The sequence below is a fragment of the Poecilia reticulata genome, chromosome 3 (genome assembly GCF_904066995.2).
Source record: "Poecilia reticulata chromosome 3, P_reticulata-male-v2, whole genome shotgun sequence".
NCBI classification, from domain to species: Eukaryota; Metazoa; Chordata; class Actinopteri; order Cyprinodontiformes; family Poeciliidae; genus Poecilia; species Poecilia reticulata.
The window spans coordinates 10121176-10141002 of NC_088832.1; the positions used below are offsets into that span (position 1 = coordinate 10121176).

At 39.1% G+C, this 19827-nt stretch overlaps 1 protein-coding gene across 3 annotated transcripts in view; it reads right to left on the minus strand.

Moving 5' to 3' along the window:
- adamts7 (a disintegrin-like and metallopeptidase (reprolysin type) with thrombospondin type 1 motif, 7) overlaps positions 1 to 19827 on the minus strand; it is a 137888-nt gene that overhangs the window by 33520 nt on the left and 84541 nt on the right. For all 3 annotated transcript variants that reach the window (XM_008404673.3, XM_008404672.3, XM_081605041.1), the window contains exons 14-19: positions 19555 to 19675; positions 18939 to 19183; positions 16137 to 16278; positions 8402 to 8528; positions 4800 to 5013; positions 26 to 1726 (exon numbers count right to left, since the gene is read on the minus strand). In XM_008404673.3, the coding sequence (XP_008402895.2) occupies positions 26 to 1726; positions 4800 to 5013; positions 8402 to 8528; positions 16137 to 16278; positions 18939 to 19183; positions 19555 to 19675 (2550 nt within the window). The remainder of the gene's footprint in view (positions 1 to 25; positions 1727 to 4799; positions 5014 to 8401; positions 8529 to 16136; positions 16279 to 18938; positions 19184 to 19554; positions 19676 to 19827) is intronic.

Sequence of the window (19827 nt, forward strand, 5' to 3'; positions counted from 1 at the left end):
AAAAAAAAGAGTCAAATATACGCACAGTGCTCCAGTTACCGGTAACCCAGAAGGCGGGCCCTGCGTCTGGGGAGGCTGACGTTTGGACTGGATGCAGCCACAGGCCCGGCGGATGGGTTGACAGAGGTCTGGGTGTAGCGGATTTTGTGCGCTGCGGAGGAGCTGAGCTGAATTCAGGAACGGCCGATGTGGTCATCGACGGGTACGAGGGGTCAGGATGACCGTTGCCGTGGCCCTGCATCACCGAGGGAACGGATATTTCATTGTAGTCAAAATCGGACAAACGAAATGAAGGAGTCTGGAATGTGGGGTCTGTTCCAGTTGTCTCGGTGTACGGAGGTATCTGTTTTACATCTGGAGGAATATTTGTAGCTCCCTGAAGATTTCTATCCGACCCGACTTCTGTTTCAGTTACAGATGTGGAGTCGTCAGATGTGCCCTGTTTACCTGAGATTACAAGGAGAGGAATGGCAGGAGGAAAGGGTTCATGAGAGGGAAGAGGTGAGGGTGTGCCCAGCTGGTCCCACCAGTCATTATCACTCGTGGCAACATTATTCTGATTCAGCATCCGGTCCTTTATTGTGAAAGCACCTGGTGTATCTGTGTCCTGACTGGTTGTTTGAGGTATTTCTGATACATTACTGTCTGGTTCAGTCACAGCACGAGTTCCCTTCTCTGGCAACAGAAAGCCTAAAGGTTCTGAACGCTCTACGTTTTTATCTGCAGAGATGTACAACTCGGCCTCCTCTGGAGCGTTTGATTTTGCAGCAACAGCAGTGGTTTGATGTCTGGCAGCAGGAGCGCTGTGTGTTGGAGTCACAGCGAGACGGTTAAAGTGATTTTCCTCTTTGCTGAAATTGGTGTCGTTATTTTCCACCTCCTTTCCAGATTGACCCCATGTTTCATCCTCCGCAGGTTGCTTTGTGCTGAAAACCAGACTCTGCATTGTGCCGGCGACTCCGGGCCACTGGCTTTTGCCTTTTTTTCCCGTTCGTGAATGCAAGTTCCTGGAGGGCGGCGACGGTCGGGTGGCAGACACTGGAAGGAGGTGATCTTCGTACAAGAAGTCATTTATTTCGTCTTGATTTGCTTCCTCAGACGTCGCCTGCGTGTCGTCTGTTTTTGTGCTTTGTGGCTCTCGGGTGTGCGAGAGGTGGAGCTCCGTGATTGTCGCAGCTGGTGTAGTAGCCTTGGGAGCTTTTGGAAGGTCTGTCCAAGCGTTTGCTTTCTTGCTGTGGGTTGGATCGGCTCCATGTGGAGAGCTGTCCTCTGACTCCTCCCCAAAGCGCCCAAGTTCATTCGATAAGTCTTCATGGAAGTTGATGAAGTTATAATCGTAGTAGAAATCATCAAAATGAACACTGGTTTCGTGAGAGGGCTCGTCGTCGTCAATGAGGTGGTTATTCTCGATGTTGTTGTGGTAGTGAAAATCGTCCTCTACCGCGTACTTATGGTCGTTCTGACTCCTCGGCTGACCTCTGGTGGTGCTGTGCTTTGGAGGAGGCTTAGCTTCAGGTATGGCGTTTATCTCGTTGAGCACCTCCTTGCTCGACCAGCCGCTGCCGGACCATTCGATGTCTCCAAAATTGCCCAGAACCTGGAGACAGTCCTGAACCTGGCAGCTCGTGATGGATGACGGTTTGTTCAGAGGATCGCAATCAGCCGCCATGTTTCTTGAGCAGGTGACATTGCGGTGGCGCAGTCCAGGACCACAGGAGACCGAGCACTGCGGGTGAGAAGCACAAGACACGTGGCAATTAGAAGCATTTACACGTGCAAGTTCAAACTGCGATTCAACATAACACTGTGGAACCAAAACAGGCTGAATGGTGGATAAATTGGTCGCACTATTGCCGAGCGGCAAGAAGGGCTGGGTTGGAATTCCAGCCTGGCGTCTTTCTGTAAGAAGCTCCTCATGGGTTCTCACTGGGTGCTCCAACGTCCTCAGACACTCCAGAGCTATGACTTCTAGATTCATTGGTCTCTCCAAAATTGCCCTTAAATGTGAGTTCATGCCTGTGACTTGTATCGCCACATTGACCTGTGATGCTGTACAACACCTCTCTCCCACTGACCCTGGAGATCAGAACCAGGGACAATAGATGACAGATGGATGTTTCATATCTGTATGCAGTTTTAACTAGTAAAGCACTAATAAAGCACCAAAAATTATTTTTTCCCTCTTGGTCAGTTAATTTACAGCTGTACTTCTGGGGTGGAAATTAATACATTCATTAATTGTGTTTCCTCTATTTAACCAGGTTAAGACTTCATTAAGATTAAGATCTTATACGCAAAGAGTGCCAGAGCAGAAAATCTGCAGCATTACACATAAAAAGAAAGATAAACACCCAATTTGTATTTTATAATATCAGAACTGCACTAAAAACGCAAGTCTGAGGAAAAGGAAAGGCATTTTGGTCTTAAATACAAGTTAGATTTTGTGGATTCAAATCTTGTTCATTTGGCATGAGTTTGATATCCAGCAATTCAAGATTTAGCACCAGCATGAAACTGAAATCAGACATCATCTCTATTTAGAACTGAGGACAGAACTTATGTAGTTTTGTCACAGATTAAAACATCTACGGATTGAGTTAATCTAATGTAGAGTTTTCAGAATCAATAATCTATGTTTTTATCGTTGATAAGATGTTTCAGATACAACATCCATATTTTTCACTTTTTATTTCAGTCATAATAATTGGATAATATTCATGTTAAAGGCATCTAAGCAGTTTTACATAAAACGAGCCGTTCTTTAATCGGGCCAGAAATGGTTTATGAACCACAGTTCATAAACCGTAATCAAAATTTAAAGTTATTATAAAAATGTCTGTTTAACACATCACAATCTTCTTTCTTGATAATTAAAGTAGTAAAGTAATATCGCACTGCCACACGATGTTTAGTAGAGAAAAATAGACCCACGGGGCAAAAAAAAGAGTTTTATATTTATGCTTTTATATCATTGCAAAGAATTATTTCCGTTTAATGCTATAATGGAATATTCAAATTAATTCTTTTAACCAAGAAAACTATGACAACCCTAGTCTAATTACTTTATTTAAGATAAAGAAATCACATTATGAAATACTGGTTATTATGCTTTTCCAAAAATACAAATAAACATTTGGGAGGAACCCCGAACTTTTCAGATAAACAATTACAAACAAAAGAAAAACAAAAGTGCAGATATTCCTCTCACCGATTCTTAGACAACTGAAAAATATATTTTTTCACAAGCAGAATTTTTTTTGGGTTTTTTTTGCTTTTAAAAGTTGATGGTTTAGCGTATTTTTTCTTTAGATTCTCCTGGTAGAACCAAAGACTATGTTTATATTTTATTCAAAAGTTCACTCACAACCACAGGCAAATAAACAAGGATGATTCAGCATGTGGGCAGGTTTTCTGTCAGGGTTCAATCTTTAAAACCTAATGGTGACTACAACAAGCAACATACCACAGCTTGCTACAGAATTCAGACTCAGCAATAATTTATTATATCTTTATGTATCCCTACATAGACAATCTGGAACTGTGTATAGTTCTGAGCAGTCATTTATACCGTTCAAATTAATTCAGGGTGGAAAATCCACAGATGAACATTTGTGATTCATAACCACATTCAGGATGTTTTGTACATACTTAATTTATTTTACTGTAAGGAAAGAGTTATGTGACTGTAATAAACCAGATTTAGCAATAGAATGTTGCCTAACATGGTTTTAAAAGGTTTTATAACTTGTATTTCATCACATTGGCTTATCTGCAAATGCTTAAGAACCACCAAAATATGCAAAAATAGAAGGTTTTATATACTTTTTGCTTTTAATAGTAATAGAATAAATGTCAGAGAATGCTGAGGCTATATTAAATCAAAAATCTTTAAATTATGGAACAATGCTGAGCTTATACAATTAGCTAAGTACATGAGTATGACGGAAATTGTTATTAGCAATGATAAGAATTCATGGTGTTGCAAACACTCTTCATAATTATCTAAAAGCAGTGAGTGTACACAGCATCACTACCAGTTGTTTTCAAATGCATCATCTCTGGTGAGACACAGATGGTTGTTTTCTGAACATCACCAGAGACGAGGTTTAATTATTTTCAATTTTCAAAGTAATTTGTTCAGCATGGATCGTATTTCCAACTAGCCAACTAGCAATGTTTATGCATAACTTTGTTAATGACAAAAGTTGATGGCGTGCAAAACATGATTATTTACATCGTATTTCCAAATGATTAGGTGAGCTAACAAGTGTTCAATCAAATTAAACATTTAAATTTGTAAAATACTTGTGCTGGTGACCAAGAAATAAATGTTTGAATTATTTTTCATTATATTTCAGTTTATCCAAACGCTGTGGTAGAATATGTGACAAAAAGACAAAAAGCTACAAGGATACAAGGAAAGACAAAGAGGCTGGGTTTATGTAAAAAGGTTTTATGTATTTGTCAATGCCATAAACACAACTTTTAATCACATGCCATTAAAGCCGTAATTTACAATTGTGTTCACTTAGGAAACACAGATATGCAGAAGTGACCTCTGAAATGAATACTGGGACTAAAAATCAAAACGGCTGAGGTTATGAACTGGATAAAACGCCTCAGCTTAGCTTTGAGTTATCTGTATCCGGAGGGAAATGAAATAACGTTCCCATTCGTCTGGCATTTTGAAAAGTCAGGCGTGTGAAAACACAGAGATATATGAATTAATGTGATGCACAAGCAAAGGAAACAAACTGTGCATCTTTCTGTCTGTCTGTCGGAGGACAGCGAAAACTGACCTTTGACCAGCTGCCAGCGTTCCAGTCGGCAGGGCAGGGGACGTGTGTGTTGCAGGGGGACGTGGACTCAGGTTTGGGGATGTGCTTGCAGTCGCTGGGATCCAGAGCTTCCCGCTCCTCCGCACTGATAGCTTGGACACAGAGAACGGTCCTTTTAGCCTGGCCCAGGCTGCCACAGCTCGCTGAGCACTTATGCCAATCTCCAACCCACCATCTGCACAGGCGACACAAAGAAAGCAACGATTTCCAAATAATCTGCACGGCCGGGGTGAAAATGACTGCGCCTCGCCGTGGTCCTGATGCGGACCCGCCAATTCGGCAGTGCGGCGAAAGGTTCTGCGAGTCGGTTTCATTGTTCCCCACACAAAATGTTCATAATGCGTCAGGCATAGAGTAAAAGAAAAGCTGCTCAATGAAAATGACTCAAATTTTGTTCAACGAAGGAGGATTTTGCCCACATGCTGAACACGCATCTTTCTGCGCATTGTGGTGAACTGAAATGGTAAAAGAGGGGAAAAAAAAGGATTTTTTTGATGAAACTCATTGTGCACAGCAGCAATAGAAGTGAAAGAGACGAGGGACCTCTTAAAGATTTTTCCATATTTCTATGCAGGTGCCAAAAGAGTAAGAAAATAATATGGGTGAAGTGTTAGCATCAAAAACAAATAATGGGTTAGTGTTATACTTGCAATTGAAGGAATATATAAAAACACAAAATGTCTTCAAACTGAGAGCCGTAACTTTGGTAAACACACTAAAGTAATGAAGAAATGAAAGCTAATCTATTTCAGCCACATAACTCTTGGGAAGAAATATGAAATCCTCACCAAGTCGGCTGTTTTTTTCTGTTCCAAGCAAATCTAGAAGTGAATAATTTAATAAGTGAACGAATGAATATGGAAACACGAACCGAAGGCATTTTAGGAAGTACTTAGTAGAGCACCCACAGCTTTTCTAATACTTTAAGATGCCAGTTCCACGATGCCAGTTCCAGCTCTGTCAAAGGTTTCCACCAGATCCAGACTCTTTGGTAGCAATGTCATCGAGTTCATTTGTTTTCACTAAATAAAAGATTCAGAATCTTTAGTTCAGCCTGAAGAAACGCATGCAGGCACTTCACCATCAATACATCTAGTAATGACTGCAGGAACGAAGAAAGCCTCCAAAATTTTAAAGTCCATCTGTGCCTTTCCAACAGGGGTAATTGCTGCCATCTGCCCTGCTCCTTTAGCTGAAACACAGCTGCATGTCATCAGCAACGGTGAAAATGTGCTTGTCATATTTTTATGCATCACTGCGATGGCAACAAATGAATGTTCCCACATGATTTCAGTGGCAATCTCAGATTCAAGAGTCACACAATCATCCACCATCTCTATATCTGCCTCTCCTCAGGGCATTGAACATTGTTTTAGCTTGATTTTTTTTTTTTTATAGATTTTTTACTTATTTATTTTCATTTCAATGCTGATAACTTGCAGTTTTGTTTCTGCCCATTTCTCTTCAACATCTGTGTACATGTCCTACTTTGAAGATCTTACTGCGAGGCTGTGTTGATGTCTTTATTGACAACTTGCACATTTTAAAATCTTAACATTTTTGGGGTATGTGATGCCAACTTAAAAAAGCAGCCAGCCAAGAACGATCAACATCTTTTACCCAATTCTCTAGATTTCTTTTCTTGAATGACTTTTAGAATCTTTTTACTTGTTTCAGCAAACAGATTAAATTTTTTTAGCTATGTTTTTTTGTCAGTCACCAGAAACAGTGGCGATTCCTTCATTCATTTCTCTCGGAATGACTTATAATTTTCTTGTCTGCCTTCCCTGTAAAAGAATATAATCTATTATTTACGACAACTCTGAGAACATTCTGTAAGAATACAGATTGTATATTTCTCTCAGATATCGTATTGATCTTGAAATGTTGTCAACTGCAGAAAAATCAAATTAGCTGCAAAACACAGATAAGAAGCTGAGTTTCAACATGTAATCACAAGAGTAATAATCTTTGGAAGGTAATTTGACCTTCTACAAAAAAAAAGCTACAATCTCTCTTTTTTTGGTTTTGATTGCGGCACTTAATGTGTAAGAAGCTCTCAATGTCATTATCCAGGCTCTTACAGGACCGCGATCATGTTTAGTTGAGAAATGAAGCAGACGAGATGAATCACTCCTGCCTGGGATCTTGAGATTTAAAGAACAAAAACAAAAACTGAACTCAAACTTATGATGAACTCCATAAACAAGACATGAAAGAAGGAGAGAAAGTCGAGATAAATGGGTGAAATGGGGACAATTAGTGAGTGAGAATACAAAGAGACTGAAGATGAGCAGGTAACAGGAGCTAGAAACGGAAACAACTTTAAAAAAAAATTGATGCCAGGGAATAAGAGACATGACATACCCAGATTTACATAAGGTTTAAAATCAAATAAAAATGCATTGAATCTCCAAAAGATGAAGAAAAGACCGACACAATCATGTCCGCAGTGATTTCAGTTCAGAGCTACTTTCAGTTTTCAGAAAAAATGTAGTTTCTTTTCTCGTTCTACCAAAGTTAACAAGCTACAACTTTGGTACCAAAAAATGTGTGGAAGTAAAAAAGAAGAAGAAAAGAACATGCTCTTTGATATTGAGTTGGATGGTCCATTATGAAGTAAGAAAACCTGCATTTGATGGTGGGACGACATGCTTTCAGAAATAACCAGGGCTGGTTTGAGGGAAACGTGGACAAACTCTACAGAAAACCTTCAGTTTCATAATCTTGTGTTAACAGAGTCATAAGCTGATTTAAACATTTCCTCTAACATGACCGAGTGGGGAAATCTTTTCATGCTCGCATCCACTGTCCATCAGTGAGAAATAATATTTGTGTTTCCTGCATCTAAGCATGTAAACCCTTCATGTAAAGTGTTTTTAAATCCCCATAACAACCAATTACTGACAAATTTTATATGTCAGAAAATACAGTATCATATTGTGTATTTGTTTTGAGTCGAAGAAGTTTTTTGCAGAAACTTTTCAGCATAACTGCAGGTCATTTTCTCCTCACCTTGTAAAACCAGATGATGGTTTCTTAAAATAAACAGGCAAAAATGAAAAAAAAGTACTTATCCTCTGCGATCAGGGAACCTTTAAGGTGCTAGGATGAAAATTTTACATAAAAAAAGATAATAATAAAAGATTTAATGAGTATCTCAAGTATTACTTCTATTTTATATTATGTGAAAGGTGTGCTTGTCTGACAAGACATTATATCACATAATCGATATAATTGATAGTTGGGTTGCCATGTAGATATAAAACAAGTCAGTAGTCAGAAAGGAAATGAATGAAGCATGGATAATCTGAAACAGATTCTGCTCAGGATCGCATATAATCTCGGGCCTCGTCTGAAAATACCTATAATCCTACTTAAAAAGCCTAAGCAACAGAAGGATTTGCATTTTGTCATTAACACCATATTAATACAGATTCAGGCTTTTTCTTATTTCTAGGGTAAAACCGTAGAAGCGTGGAGAATGCAGCAGGAAACAAAACGTGTTTTTCTGAGAAACCTCAGCGTGTCGTAAATCACAGCTCGTCTGGATGGCGACTCACATGGCAGGGCACGGATCTCTGGAACAGCTGGTTCGGTTGTCATCGGGCCGAGTGGACGGGTCACAGAGATGCTCCTCGGCTATCCCAGTCGTCTTCTCCACACAGTAAACAATCTGCCTCTGCACACCTGGAAAACAAGTGGGAGGAGAAAGAAAAAACCTTTTCTGACAGGCCCATGGCACGGAGCAACAGCAGTATGTTTTTACTTTACAGTCCTGGGAAAAAGAGATTCCCATAGCAGTACTGGCAGACATGGGGGGGAAATACCCCCCCCCCCCTAAATCAGACCCTGCTGCTATCATATGCCATCATCTGGCTAAGTGGGGAGAATGTCAAGTACTTCCAGTTAAAGCAACGAGCAAGTATCTCTGGTTCTGGCAACAAGCTGGTCTGGAGTGTTGAGATGTGTGCTAGGCACAGTGGCAGGAAGGAAAGACATCAATTACTGCAAGGAGGAAACCATCGCTGCCTATGGAGAGGGAATCCTTCACGCCCTCTGGTTGGTGCTTTTATGCTCCTGCTTGGAAAGCAAACAGAGATGAAAATTTCTTCTGCTATCAAGTTGGTGAATGCTGAAGGCAGCCTGTAGCAAAAAATTTTAAAAAAAAATTTGATTATCCATTAACCTTTTAGAAAAACCCTCCCCACAAAGCAGGTCCAAGTCCAGGTCATGCATTTCCTGTTGGTGTTTTTCGGTCTTTAATTGTGAAGCCTGTCAGTGGAGTAATCTGATCTGCCCCGTGTGTCGCCGACATCCTGCATTCCCTGATTGCCTCTCATCCAAGAAATTCGCAAAGTCATCAGTTGCCACTGAGCCTTTCCAGAGTCTGCATGAAGGACTGTTTGCTCTCCAAAGCCTCTGTTCAGAGTTTCCTAGTATCAGCATTTAGAGAGTTAGGTTGATCAGATCAATTCTGTTTCATGTTTGATTACTCTTCACTGCTGAATTCATGCTGCTACTTAGCCCCGCTAACTCATTAAAGAAGCATATGCAATTCTAGTGAATTTGAGGACGTTCAGTTATTTGAGTGCATGGTTCATACATTTAAACAGTACCTGGCTTATAGTCCAGAGCAAGTTATACGGGTGAGACCTGTGAATCCTAGCTGACATTTCTTTCTGAGACTTTTCGTCTAAAGCCATTTTTGCTAAGACTTTTTATTCTTATACCGAGGATGTGCTAATGTACGCTGTACGGCTGCAAGTGTTAATCTGTCATAGAAGGGAGTCATTTAGGTTAAGGTCATACAAAGTAACTTGGCCTATAATTACTATGAAAACGAATAGTATTTTAGATTTAATTCAACATGTGCTGCATCAGCAGATATTTCCAATATGCTCACATTTTAAAAAAAGATAGACTAAGAATTGTTGGGGAAATGCTGAAAAAAAAAGACATAAAAATATCCAATATTCACATTGTGACGGTGACTACAGCACATTTTTTAGATTTCCAAATCTAAATGTAATGCACATACCCTCAAAATAATAATAAATGAAAAAAAAAAATTCTAAAAGTATAAATGCTTTGGGTTCTTTTTAAGCTAAAGCAGGAGCTGAGCCATTTTACGTATGAAAGAAACATTGCTTCAGTTAATAAAAATACATTTCATAGCACTATTATTATGAAGAGCAATCTTAATTTTCAAAGGATTTAAATTCAGTTTTGTGGAAAATACATTAACAGCTTTGTTAATGTATTTTCCCCCCCTTGTGTACAGAAATGACTTAATTATTTCCAAGCAATTTAGCCTGGCATTTCCTGCATTAGAGCTGAAACTGAACACACTGAGGAGAAAAAAATACATAATACATGCCAAACTTAAGGTAGCCTGGCCAGAAACACATTTCAGTAACTAGCCTCCTTTTAGAGCCACTTTGCCTTTCAGACTGTATTACACACAGCAGTACATCTAAGGACACCTCTCCTTAAGCTCTGACAGGTTTATCTCCAACTCTCTGCACATTTCCTCTCACCCTCTGGAGGGGACTTTCACTCTGCAGGAGCAGGAAACAACTAACAACCCCTGCTCTGATCCTTCTCCGGGCCAGAGTGTGAGTCTGATAGCTAATTTACAAACAGCATCTCCCAAAATGTCAATAGGAGCAGGTTAGTCTGAAAGCAAGACTGAAAAAGAGAAACAAAACGACTGGAAGACCTTCTAGGGCAAATGTTTATTCAGAAATACATTATAATCATTTTGCATGAGGGTACATTCAGTTTTTTTTATCATCACTAAGAAACGGACACCATTTTTCTCTCTGTGAAAAAAAACAGAAGTCTAGTGAAAGAAAATATGGTTGTTATAATTTGTTTTAAAGGAAATAACCTGGTTGGATGCAAACTCATGTATTTAAACTTTCTTTGTTGTCGCACACTGACGCGCGGATGATTGCAGGCTCTCCTCTGTACTACTAATGCACCAATTTCCCAAACAGCTATTTAACATTAGAGTGTAACAAGAAATTAACGCCATTTTGCCATTTGCTGCAACACACTCCACCCCCCTGCAACCCCACAAATATTTGGTGAGCCTCTCATAAACCGCCTACATGAATAATTTCAATCAGCACAAGTCTTTCATGAGTGATTATGAGGAGGCTGCTGAGGAGAAAGGCTGATTCTCGCATAAAGCGATAGCTTACAAAGAACAAACCTTCTTTTAGTTTTAAAGGATTGAGAAAATAAAAAAAATAAGCAGCTTAAATCACCACAGGAGGTAAAACCGAAACAAGGCAATCAGATTTTCTTTATACTTTCTTATAATTATTCTCTTTTGAGCAACTCTTGCAGGAGTTGATGAACTCTTACTTTCAGTCCATGTTTTACTCGGAGGGTCAAACAGCACAACAGTAATATAATACACCACTGAATGTCTGTATATAAACATCTGCATGTCTACGGAAAAAAATAAACACCGACGCAAATTTAGTTCCCAGCCGAAGTCGATCCGCTCCTCAGTTATATGAAAAACAATCGAACAACTAAAATATGACGAAATATGCAAAGCAAGGACTTTCCTTGAAGAGATTAGCCACTGATTTCCTAGATCTGTGGACGTTGGCCGATATTTGTACTGACAAAGGAAACAAAAAGTAAAAAAAAGGAAAGTACAAAAAGCATGTTCTTGTTTATGTGATACAAAATCCTACTGAGGTGTTTGCCTTGCTGTTTACTCAAGTGGCATTCATTCGCTGCTTTTCACTGAAGTTTTCAACTCATGTCTCCGTTTTGCCCTTTGTTTTGTTGCGATTTGCCCCAATGTGTTCTTTCCTCTTTTTTGTGCTCTTTCTTTTGGTTTGTTATTTTGTTTGTATTTCCTTTTAATTCATGTAAAGCACTTTGTATTGCCTTGTTGCTGAAAATGTGCTATATAAATAAAATTACCTTACCTTACCTTTCACTGAAGTCTTCAAAGGCCTGTTTGTTTTCAAAAAGGCATTATGAAAGATGTTTTTCTGCTTTTAAAAAAATAGAAATACCAACTATGATTTAATATTTTCAATACTTTTAGTGTAAATGCCTCTAAGACATATTTGAACTTTAATGGCAGAATAAAATGAGTGCACTATATCTACAACAGACAGGAAATGACTTCATCCAATTGGTACAAAATGCATTGATTTAACGTATGTGCAGATTTCATCAAAATGTAAAGAGACACAAAATAAATGAGAACATGATGGGAAGCATTATGGAAAACTTAATACTATAAAACTGGTTACATAACCGCATGTAATTATTATCATGGTTCAATTAAGGTTCCAAATCAGGTCCCACAAAAAAAAAAAAAAAGATCTGATGTTTGCAGCTAAGATGGGATGTAATTGTCTAAAATATGGTTATGAGCTGCTCTTATTCAGAGGCAACTTAGTATCTATTTCTGCGCTGCTGGATTAAACAGAGAATCCCCCCAAGGTGGTGAGGGGGACATGTTGCAAATACTGACTGAAAAAAGACCTTTTATTTATTTTAGGAGCAAGTGGGGTGAATGCATCAAAGTAAAAAAAAATAAAAAATCAAGGACTCCCTTGCGGTGCGGATGGCTTGCTGCCTTACTGAGCACGGGCCCAATCAGATTAGCCACAGCTGAACTGGTCAAGCTGGATGGGGTCCTTGAACAATCCTTTGAAAATCAGAGTAACCAAACAGATTAGATTTTAGTGGAAAGCTACTTCACTGCTGGTTTTACTCCATGGTCAAATAGTTTTTTTTTCTTCTTTTATTTCTTCATCAGACTAAAACATTTTATTGTTTTATTTGATTCCCACTTTAAAGGCTCAGACTGAGCAAAAATGCCCCCAACAGAGGTCTAATACATACATCAGTTATAATTTAGAAAAGCACAGCATCAAATGACTACTATATGAAATTTAATTTTAGAAAACAAAATGTTAAACATTTGTTGAGCAGGAAATGAGATGGAGCTTGTTTAGGGAACTTTTTATGCAACTTCTTTATTCAAGAGGGAGTTTCACACAAAATGTATGTTGTTTTTTTTTTTTTACGTTATGTAACATTGTTCCCAGATATTGCAACTTCCGAAGCTGCATTTTATTCCAGACCTTTTGAATAAACTGTGGGTTTCCCTCCAAAAATTTGAGGAATGGATATACTGAGAAAACATAAGTGTGAAACTTAAAAAAAAATCTAACTATTACTCTTACATATCCATAATCTCTTATTACTTAAAAAAATAATAATTTTTTTCTCCTGTTGCAATTTTAAAAAATGGTTTAACTTACCCAGGTTTTATAAATGTATAAATCCCTCAGAAATGTGTCAAGTCACAGAAGCTGCTCAGGTTTCTAGCTGCACATTGTGCAGCTACTCATTTTGTGCAGTGAGAGAGCAGCAATAAAATGCTGACTAGTCTATGTTTCCAAAAGGAAAAAAAAATACGTTTTTGACATGGCATGCTGATTCTGTTACTTCTGGTTTGAGTTTTTTTTTTCCAATTTGTTTCCAGATGTCAGAGGAACTAAATGCATACTCTGCTGGACAAAACTGCATCACTGTCTACAGCACAGTCTACACCCAGAAGCGACCAACGTAACTTCCCCTGATTTCAACCAAAGTATCGGCTGAAGTGTCTGTGAGGACCCCTCGACTCAGATTCAGGGCCTCACCGATTCTGAGTGCAGTTCAGTATTGATGAGAGAGAATCAAGCGTCCCTGAGCTTGGCGTCCCGTTTGGCAGGGGGGCCCTCATCTGTCTGGGGATCAATGGCTCATTTAACAGGACAGCACTGCTGCGTCTTCCGGGAGGAAAACGTGTCATTTGGACAAGATTTCATGTCCGTCTGGCAAGGGAGGTTTGGAAAAATAAATAAATAAAAAAAATAAAAAGCACCTTTGCAAAACATCTTTTGAGTCATATTGTTTTCTTTCCAATTCACAACTTTAATGTGTTGGTCTTTCACATCAAGTCTAATAAAATATATGCATGTTTGTGGTTGTAATGTGACAACATGTCAAAAAATTAAAGGGGTGTGAATACTTTTGATTCATAATCTACAGGGAAAGGCTTCTTCTGTGGAATGAGACACCAAATTCTTTATGGAAAACTCACTTATTTGTGAGTACATTTAAAATGTTTAAAGAAAAATTCAGACTGGGAAGGATTCAAGTAAGAAATGTATATACATTTATCCATGGCCTGAAGAATTACATCTAAATGTTTTCGTAGACTCTTGAATCATAAATCATCAAAATGACTTAAATTACCTGTGGGAGTAAGATTGTTCTGTAGACTTCAAAATAACAACAAAGAAATAAAAACAAGCCACAAACATCTCACAGTTACTTACCATATACGTAGAATGGTTTGAAATTTGGGTAACATTTTATTTGAAGGGGGTGAATAAGACTGATATAACACTGTCATAAACATGACATAACATCTGTCATGAACATGAATAAGCCTTCATGAATATTTATGACTGTTGTCATAAAGCGTCATTCGGTAAATTATGACTCTTTTAATACTAAGTTGACATTATTGAAAATGTCTTTTATGACAACTTGACATTAATCAAGAAATCATTACTGTTATAAATTCTTTATAAAAGTATTACTGATTGCACTTAAAAATTAGATAACTTTATGTTATTAAAGGTAAAGTTTAAACAATAATGATTTCTTGGTTAATGTCAAGTTGTCATAACAAAGACATTTTCAATAATGTCAACTTTGTATTAAAAGTGTCATAATTTACTGAATGACACTTTATGACAACAGTCATAAATATTCATGAAGGCTTATTGATGTTCATGACAGGTGTTATGTCATGTTTATGAAAGTGTCATGACAGTCTTATTCACCCCCCTTCAAATAAAGTGTTACCGAAATCTGAGATATTTTTAAGCTTTTTCTCGTTTAAATAACATGACTCAAATGTGACTCGGCTTCGTTTTAGATCATCTACAATCTCAGACAATGGCTCGCCTTTCACCTTTATGCAGAGGCTGTGTCATAACGACATGATGAAACACTAGTCAGTCAGAAATGAGTCATCATCATTCATTTATATCCAGATTTAAATAAATCAAATGTAGGAGACCGAGAACAAATGTAAAAGAGTGGTCCGGAAGAATATGGAAAAAATACGTAAAAAAAAAAGAAAAAAAGTTCTTAAGGGTTTCACGAAAGTTTTCAACAGATCTGAGGGTGCTGCTGCAAAGTCACCGCACCCTTGTGAGGATCAAACTAAATCTCCAAACAGCCAAAGGCGTTTGGTGAGAAGACTTATCAGCTCAACGGCACAAGCAACGCGCCTTCAAGTCTCCACCTTACAGCAGACTTAGGCCACTAGCTTCTGATATTTATTTCTGGGATGTGCGAAAGGAAAACAAACAAACAAAAAAAACCCCCCAGAGCCACAGCTACAAGGGCCCAAATGAACATGCTTCTCTCTATTTAGGTCTTTGGAAAAAACTCAGCAGTAAACAGAGTAAAATGATGCAGCCGGTGACGCAGGTTTGCTGACGTAAGGCTCGTGCTTTAGTGTGATGTGAGAGAAAAAGACTAGTTTTTTAATGTTCATGAGAATATTGGCACAGGACGTAATCAGGAGATGAACGGCAGATGAATATTACACGAAACATTATTACCTCAACACAAAGGCGGGTCGGTAATCAAGTTGTCAGCAGCACCAAGTGGAGGAGCTGATGTGGTCAGATGAGACTCCTGTTGGACTTCTAACAAGCGGCTTTGTGCACAGGGAGATCGTGCTGGAGCAAATTAGACTGCACTCTGCACCCACCATCAGCAACACGTCTGATGAGAGGAACATTTTTATAGAAGGAATTTCCAGCCCTTCATCAGAGCATCAGAGAGCCAGCTGCTTTGAAGCCGAAGGGTCACCGGGATGCAGTTTCTCCCGCGTTTTTTAGACTGCATGAAAGCAGTTTTAGGAGCAATCTGTGGATTTCTGCCTGACACTTTGATACCCGACATGTTGCAGCTAGCGGATCAAAGCACAGGCCCTCAGATGTTCGTTTTCACACACCACTCGCCACCTGTAATGGGTCCGCACTTAAAGCTGCTGTAATCGCAGCATGCAGCGGTTAGGTTTGTGGGAAAAAAAACCTATCATTTCAAACGCCGCAGCACAAGTTTTTTGTTATCAATTCTTGAGAATGTGTCATATATGGAAGAAAAAACCACTGCAAGTAATCTCATCCTCTCTTTTTTTATCTAGCTTTTAAAGTCTGATGCTAAACCTAATCTTACCTCTTCCACAGGTAACGCTGCACTCGGTCCACGATCCGGATTTCCAGAAGTAAACACGCCCTGGACTGTCGTCACCCTCCGAAACAGTCTGACTGACTGTGTACTCGTATCGCACGCCAGGATTGGTCTCCTGAAACAGAAGCTGGGACACAAGGCGGAATCGTTACAAAAGTCCGCTGTAGGTGTAATCAGAAGAAAAGTAAATGGCACAAAACCAAAATGAAGCAGAGATGCTGCAACTTAAAACACACAGATCTGAGCTAGGAAACTAGAGACATGCGAGTTCTTCTAATAGTCTTAAACCTAGAAGTTCAGATGTGGCTCATTTTCCAATAACTTTTAGAGCACAAAATAAAAGTAATAAGAGGAATAAGAAATGCGTTTTCACCAGTTTTTCTGTTCAGCTGGTGTAACCCCATTCTTTATCTCACCAACCTTTGCTGTCAATTTAAGCAAGGATAGCTGGAGGTAGCAAACAACTGTCACTTCCAGATTTGATTTTAAAAAGTTATTACTTTTGGTTTCCTGGCAGTGATCAATAGGTAAAAACAAAAAAAAAAGAAAGAAGAACAGCTGAAGCACTATGGTCACTTCAATCCATCAACAACAAACAAACCTGCAAGACATTTTCAGGGACATTTTTCTTTTTCGACCCAAGATAAATTACAGTTAAGAAAACCGACTTAATTCCAGGTCCAGAAAATGAAAACTATCAAGCAAAAAAGATAAAAAGAGATAAATAAAAACGTGATTGACTGCAAACGGACTGAGAAGAGAAGAACATTTATAATTTCATTAAGTGAATGTGTTTGCAAACTTTCATATTCCCTCATCAGAATATCAACAATTGAGCAAAAAGTTAAAGTTAAAAAAAAAAAAACAAATCACAGAAACAATTTGGCAGTAAGCAGAAATGTAGAAAATGGGAGAATATTTCCAATTAAATGATCAAGTTCAACTCATTTGAATTCAGTAATGCAGACAGTTTCACAGTCATTTACATACAAACATATTACCTTATGCCAGAAATTCAATTAAAACATATTTATCACAAGGCGAATATGTGATTTGCTGCTGAATTAACAAGTTTGCACATTACTTTAAAGCAGAGGGAAGGCGTACTGGGATAGTAGACAAGGTACTATCAAAGTACAACATACATGATCAGCTGAGTGATTTGTGTGAACCAGAAACACATAACGAATGTGTGCGAGCTGTAATCCATCCATCCATCCATCCATCCATCCATCCATCCATCCATCCATCCATCCATCCATCCATCCATCCATCCATCCATCCATCCATCCATCCATCCATCCATCCATCCATCCATCCATCCATCCATCCATCCATCCATCCATCCATCCATCCATCCATCCATCCATCCATCCATCCATCCATCCATCCATCCATCCATCCATCCATCCATCCATCCATCCATCCATCCATCCATCCATCCATCCATCCATCCATCCATCCATCCATCCATCCATCCATCCATCCATCCATCCATCCATCCATCCATCCATCCATCCATCCATCCATCCATCCATCCATCCATCCAAATAATTTTACAATCATGTTTCTGAACTGCAGGAGGAAGTCAGAGTACCCAGAGAGAACTCGATGGAATGCAAACCAATTCTTAACTTTTATGTGGTGCATTTGATCAAAAACTTTTGTTGACTGGTTTCCTGTGTCTGCTTTCGAAATAGATTTGCACTCAGCATTTACATTTGAAAGTGAGAAAACTGAGAGAATCAGCTCTGAATGAAGGCGGCGGATGGCAGCGAAGTCATTTATTGTGCTTTTGTTGCAGCCGGTGGAATCAAAAACTCCCAACATGCTAGATGGAATAAAGGAATCAATTAGACACAAGGAAAGACATTTTCCCTCCGTCTGAGACCAAATGTGAATGTGAATCCCCTCCAAATTCACAACAAACGGCATCAAGAAAAGGGTCGGAGGTTTTGCCACACCCCTCCGACATTAAACGGACTGATGCACCACCTCAAAAGAGCAGCGCATGCAAAATAATGGAGGAAGCTCAAAGTGTTGCGCAAGAAGCAATTCTAACTTGCCGAGGGGTTTGCAGCTGAAAAACGTGGAGATGATTTAATCTGCTGTTTTTCTGCTACCCTCAGTAAGTTTCCAGCCAAACTTTAGCGCGCCGCTCACTGCGAGTCAGAGAGAACTGTCACAGGAAGAGGAAAGACGTAAATCTTAGTTGTTTTTCTTTTTGTATGATTTAATCAGTTCCTTAATTTTGCTGTGAAGAGGTTCTTGGCTCACTCTTCTTCCCAACGTTGGATCACTTTATTACGGCTTTCAGACATTCCTCAATGCTGAACTTTTACATTCCTGCTACACCGTTTTAGTTTGTGCTGTACAAATTAATCGGGCAGAAACTCTGACAACAGTTTTCTTTAATCCACCCAGATTTTTCCGCCTAACACATGATCATCAGTTCAAACCGTGAAAACGAAACACATGCTGCCACGCCCTCAACCCTGAACTGGCCGAGTCTTTGCAGCTGAAAATACATGTTTAGCTCTATGAGCTCTTTATTGTCAGATTCAAACATTCAAACCAGAATGTTTGAATCTGACCTTTTAGCGGTTTACAGATTGATCTCTAAGGCCTTTACTTTCTCCTCAGCACTGTCTTGATTGACAACATTTTCCATGACTGTAGGAGCAAAAACAAAATAATTCATCCTTTGCTTTTATTCTAAACAAACAGTACACTGACCCTAACCCCATCCCACAAAGGGCGGTGTTGGTTTTTAAGAGAACGTCCTACCTGAATCCACAGCGGCTCCATCGTGGGCCCAGGAGACGTCAGGTTCTCCAGCTGTCCCGTCCTCTCGTAGGTGAACACGGCTCCCGCCGCCTTGTATTCCCCGTTCCACTGGATCGTCCAGCCTCCGTTCAGAAAATACTTGCCGGGATTGTCACTCCGTAGTGCCAGGAAGTTTCCGGCTTCAGTTACCTCTTCGATTAGGATGTCCCAGGCTCCCTCAGGGATCAGTCCAATGTCTACATAGCCTAAACAGCAACACCTATGTTAGATTAAGCATTCACCAAGATGTTCTAGGAGCAAATACGAACAAATTAAATGAGCATGCAAGGTAGGAATTAAGAAAATTTAGAAAATATATAGTGCAAGTTTTAGCTTAAGCTGAAGTTCATATTTATGAAAGTTTTATTTTTTCCTTCTTTTTTTTATAAGTTGTAAATTTGCAACTATAAAACAATGCTGACCACTAACATTTCAGGGGTAAAATGAAAAAAAAAAGAATAAAAAAATCTTCATCGGTTAAATTAAATCTACATAAGTCTTTTTTTATTTTTTAATCATGTCGTACAAATTCGCCCTTTATGGCGTGACAAAGCATCCCAATCGATAAAAAACATACCAAAACCTTCCCTCTCTTCAAACGTTCTCCTGACGGTTGTGCAGGTGGAGCCGTTGCCGTTGCAGACGCCGCAGCGATCCTCGACAGAGCTGGAGTTAATCACATAATCGCAGCCGATGCTCTGCAACAAAACAGGCCAAGAGGCGTCAGACGGCATCCCAGCAGACTTTAAGGCTGACATCCATGGGAGGGAATGCTTATCGTTTGTCTCTAGAGAGATAAGCTCTCGAAAAGGATCAATTTATATTTACTTTACCTAAAACATTAAAAAAA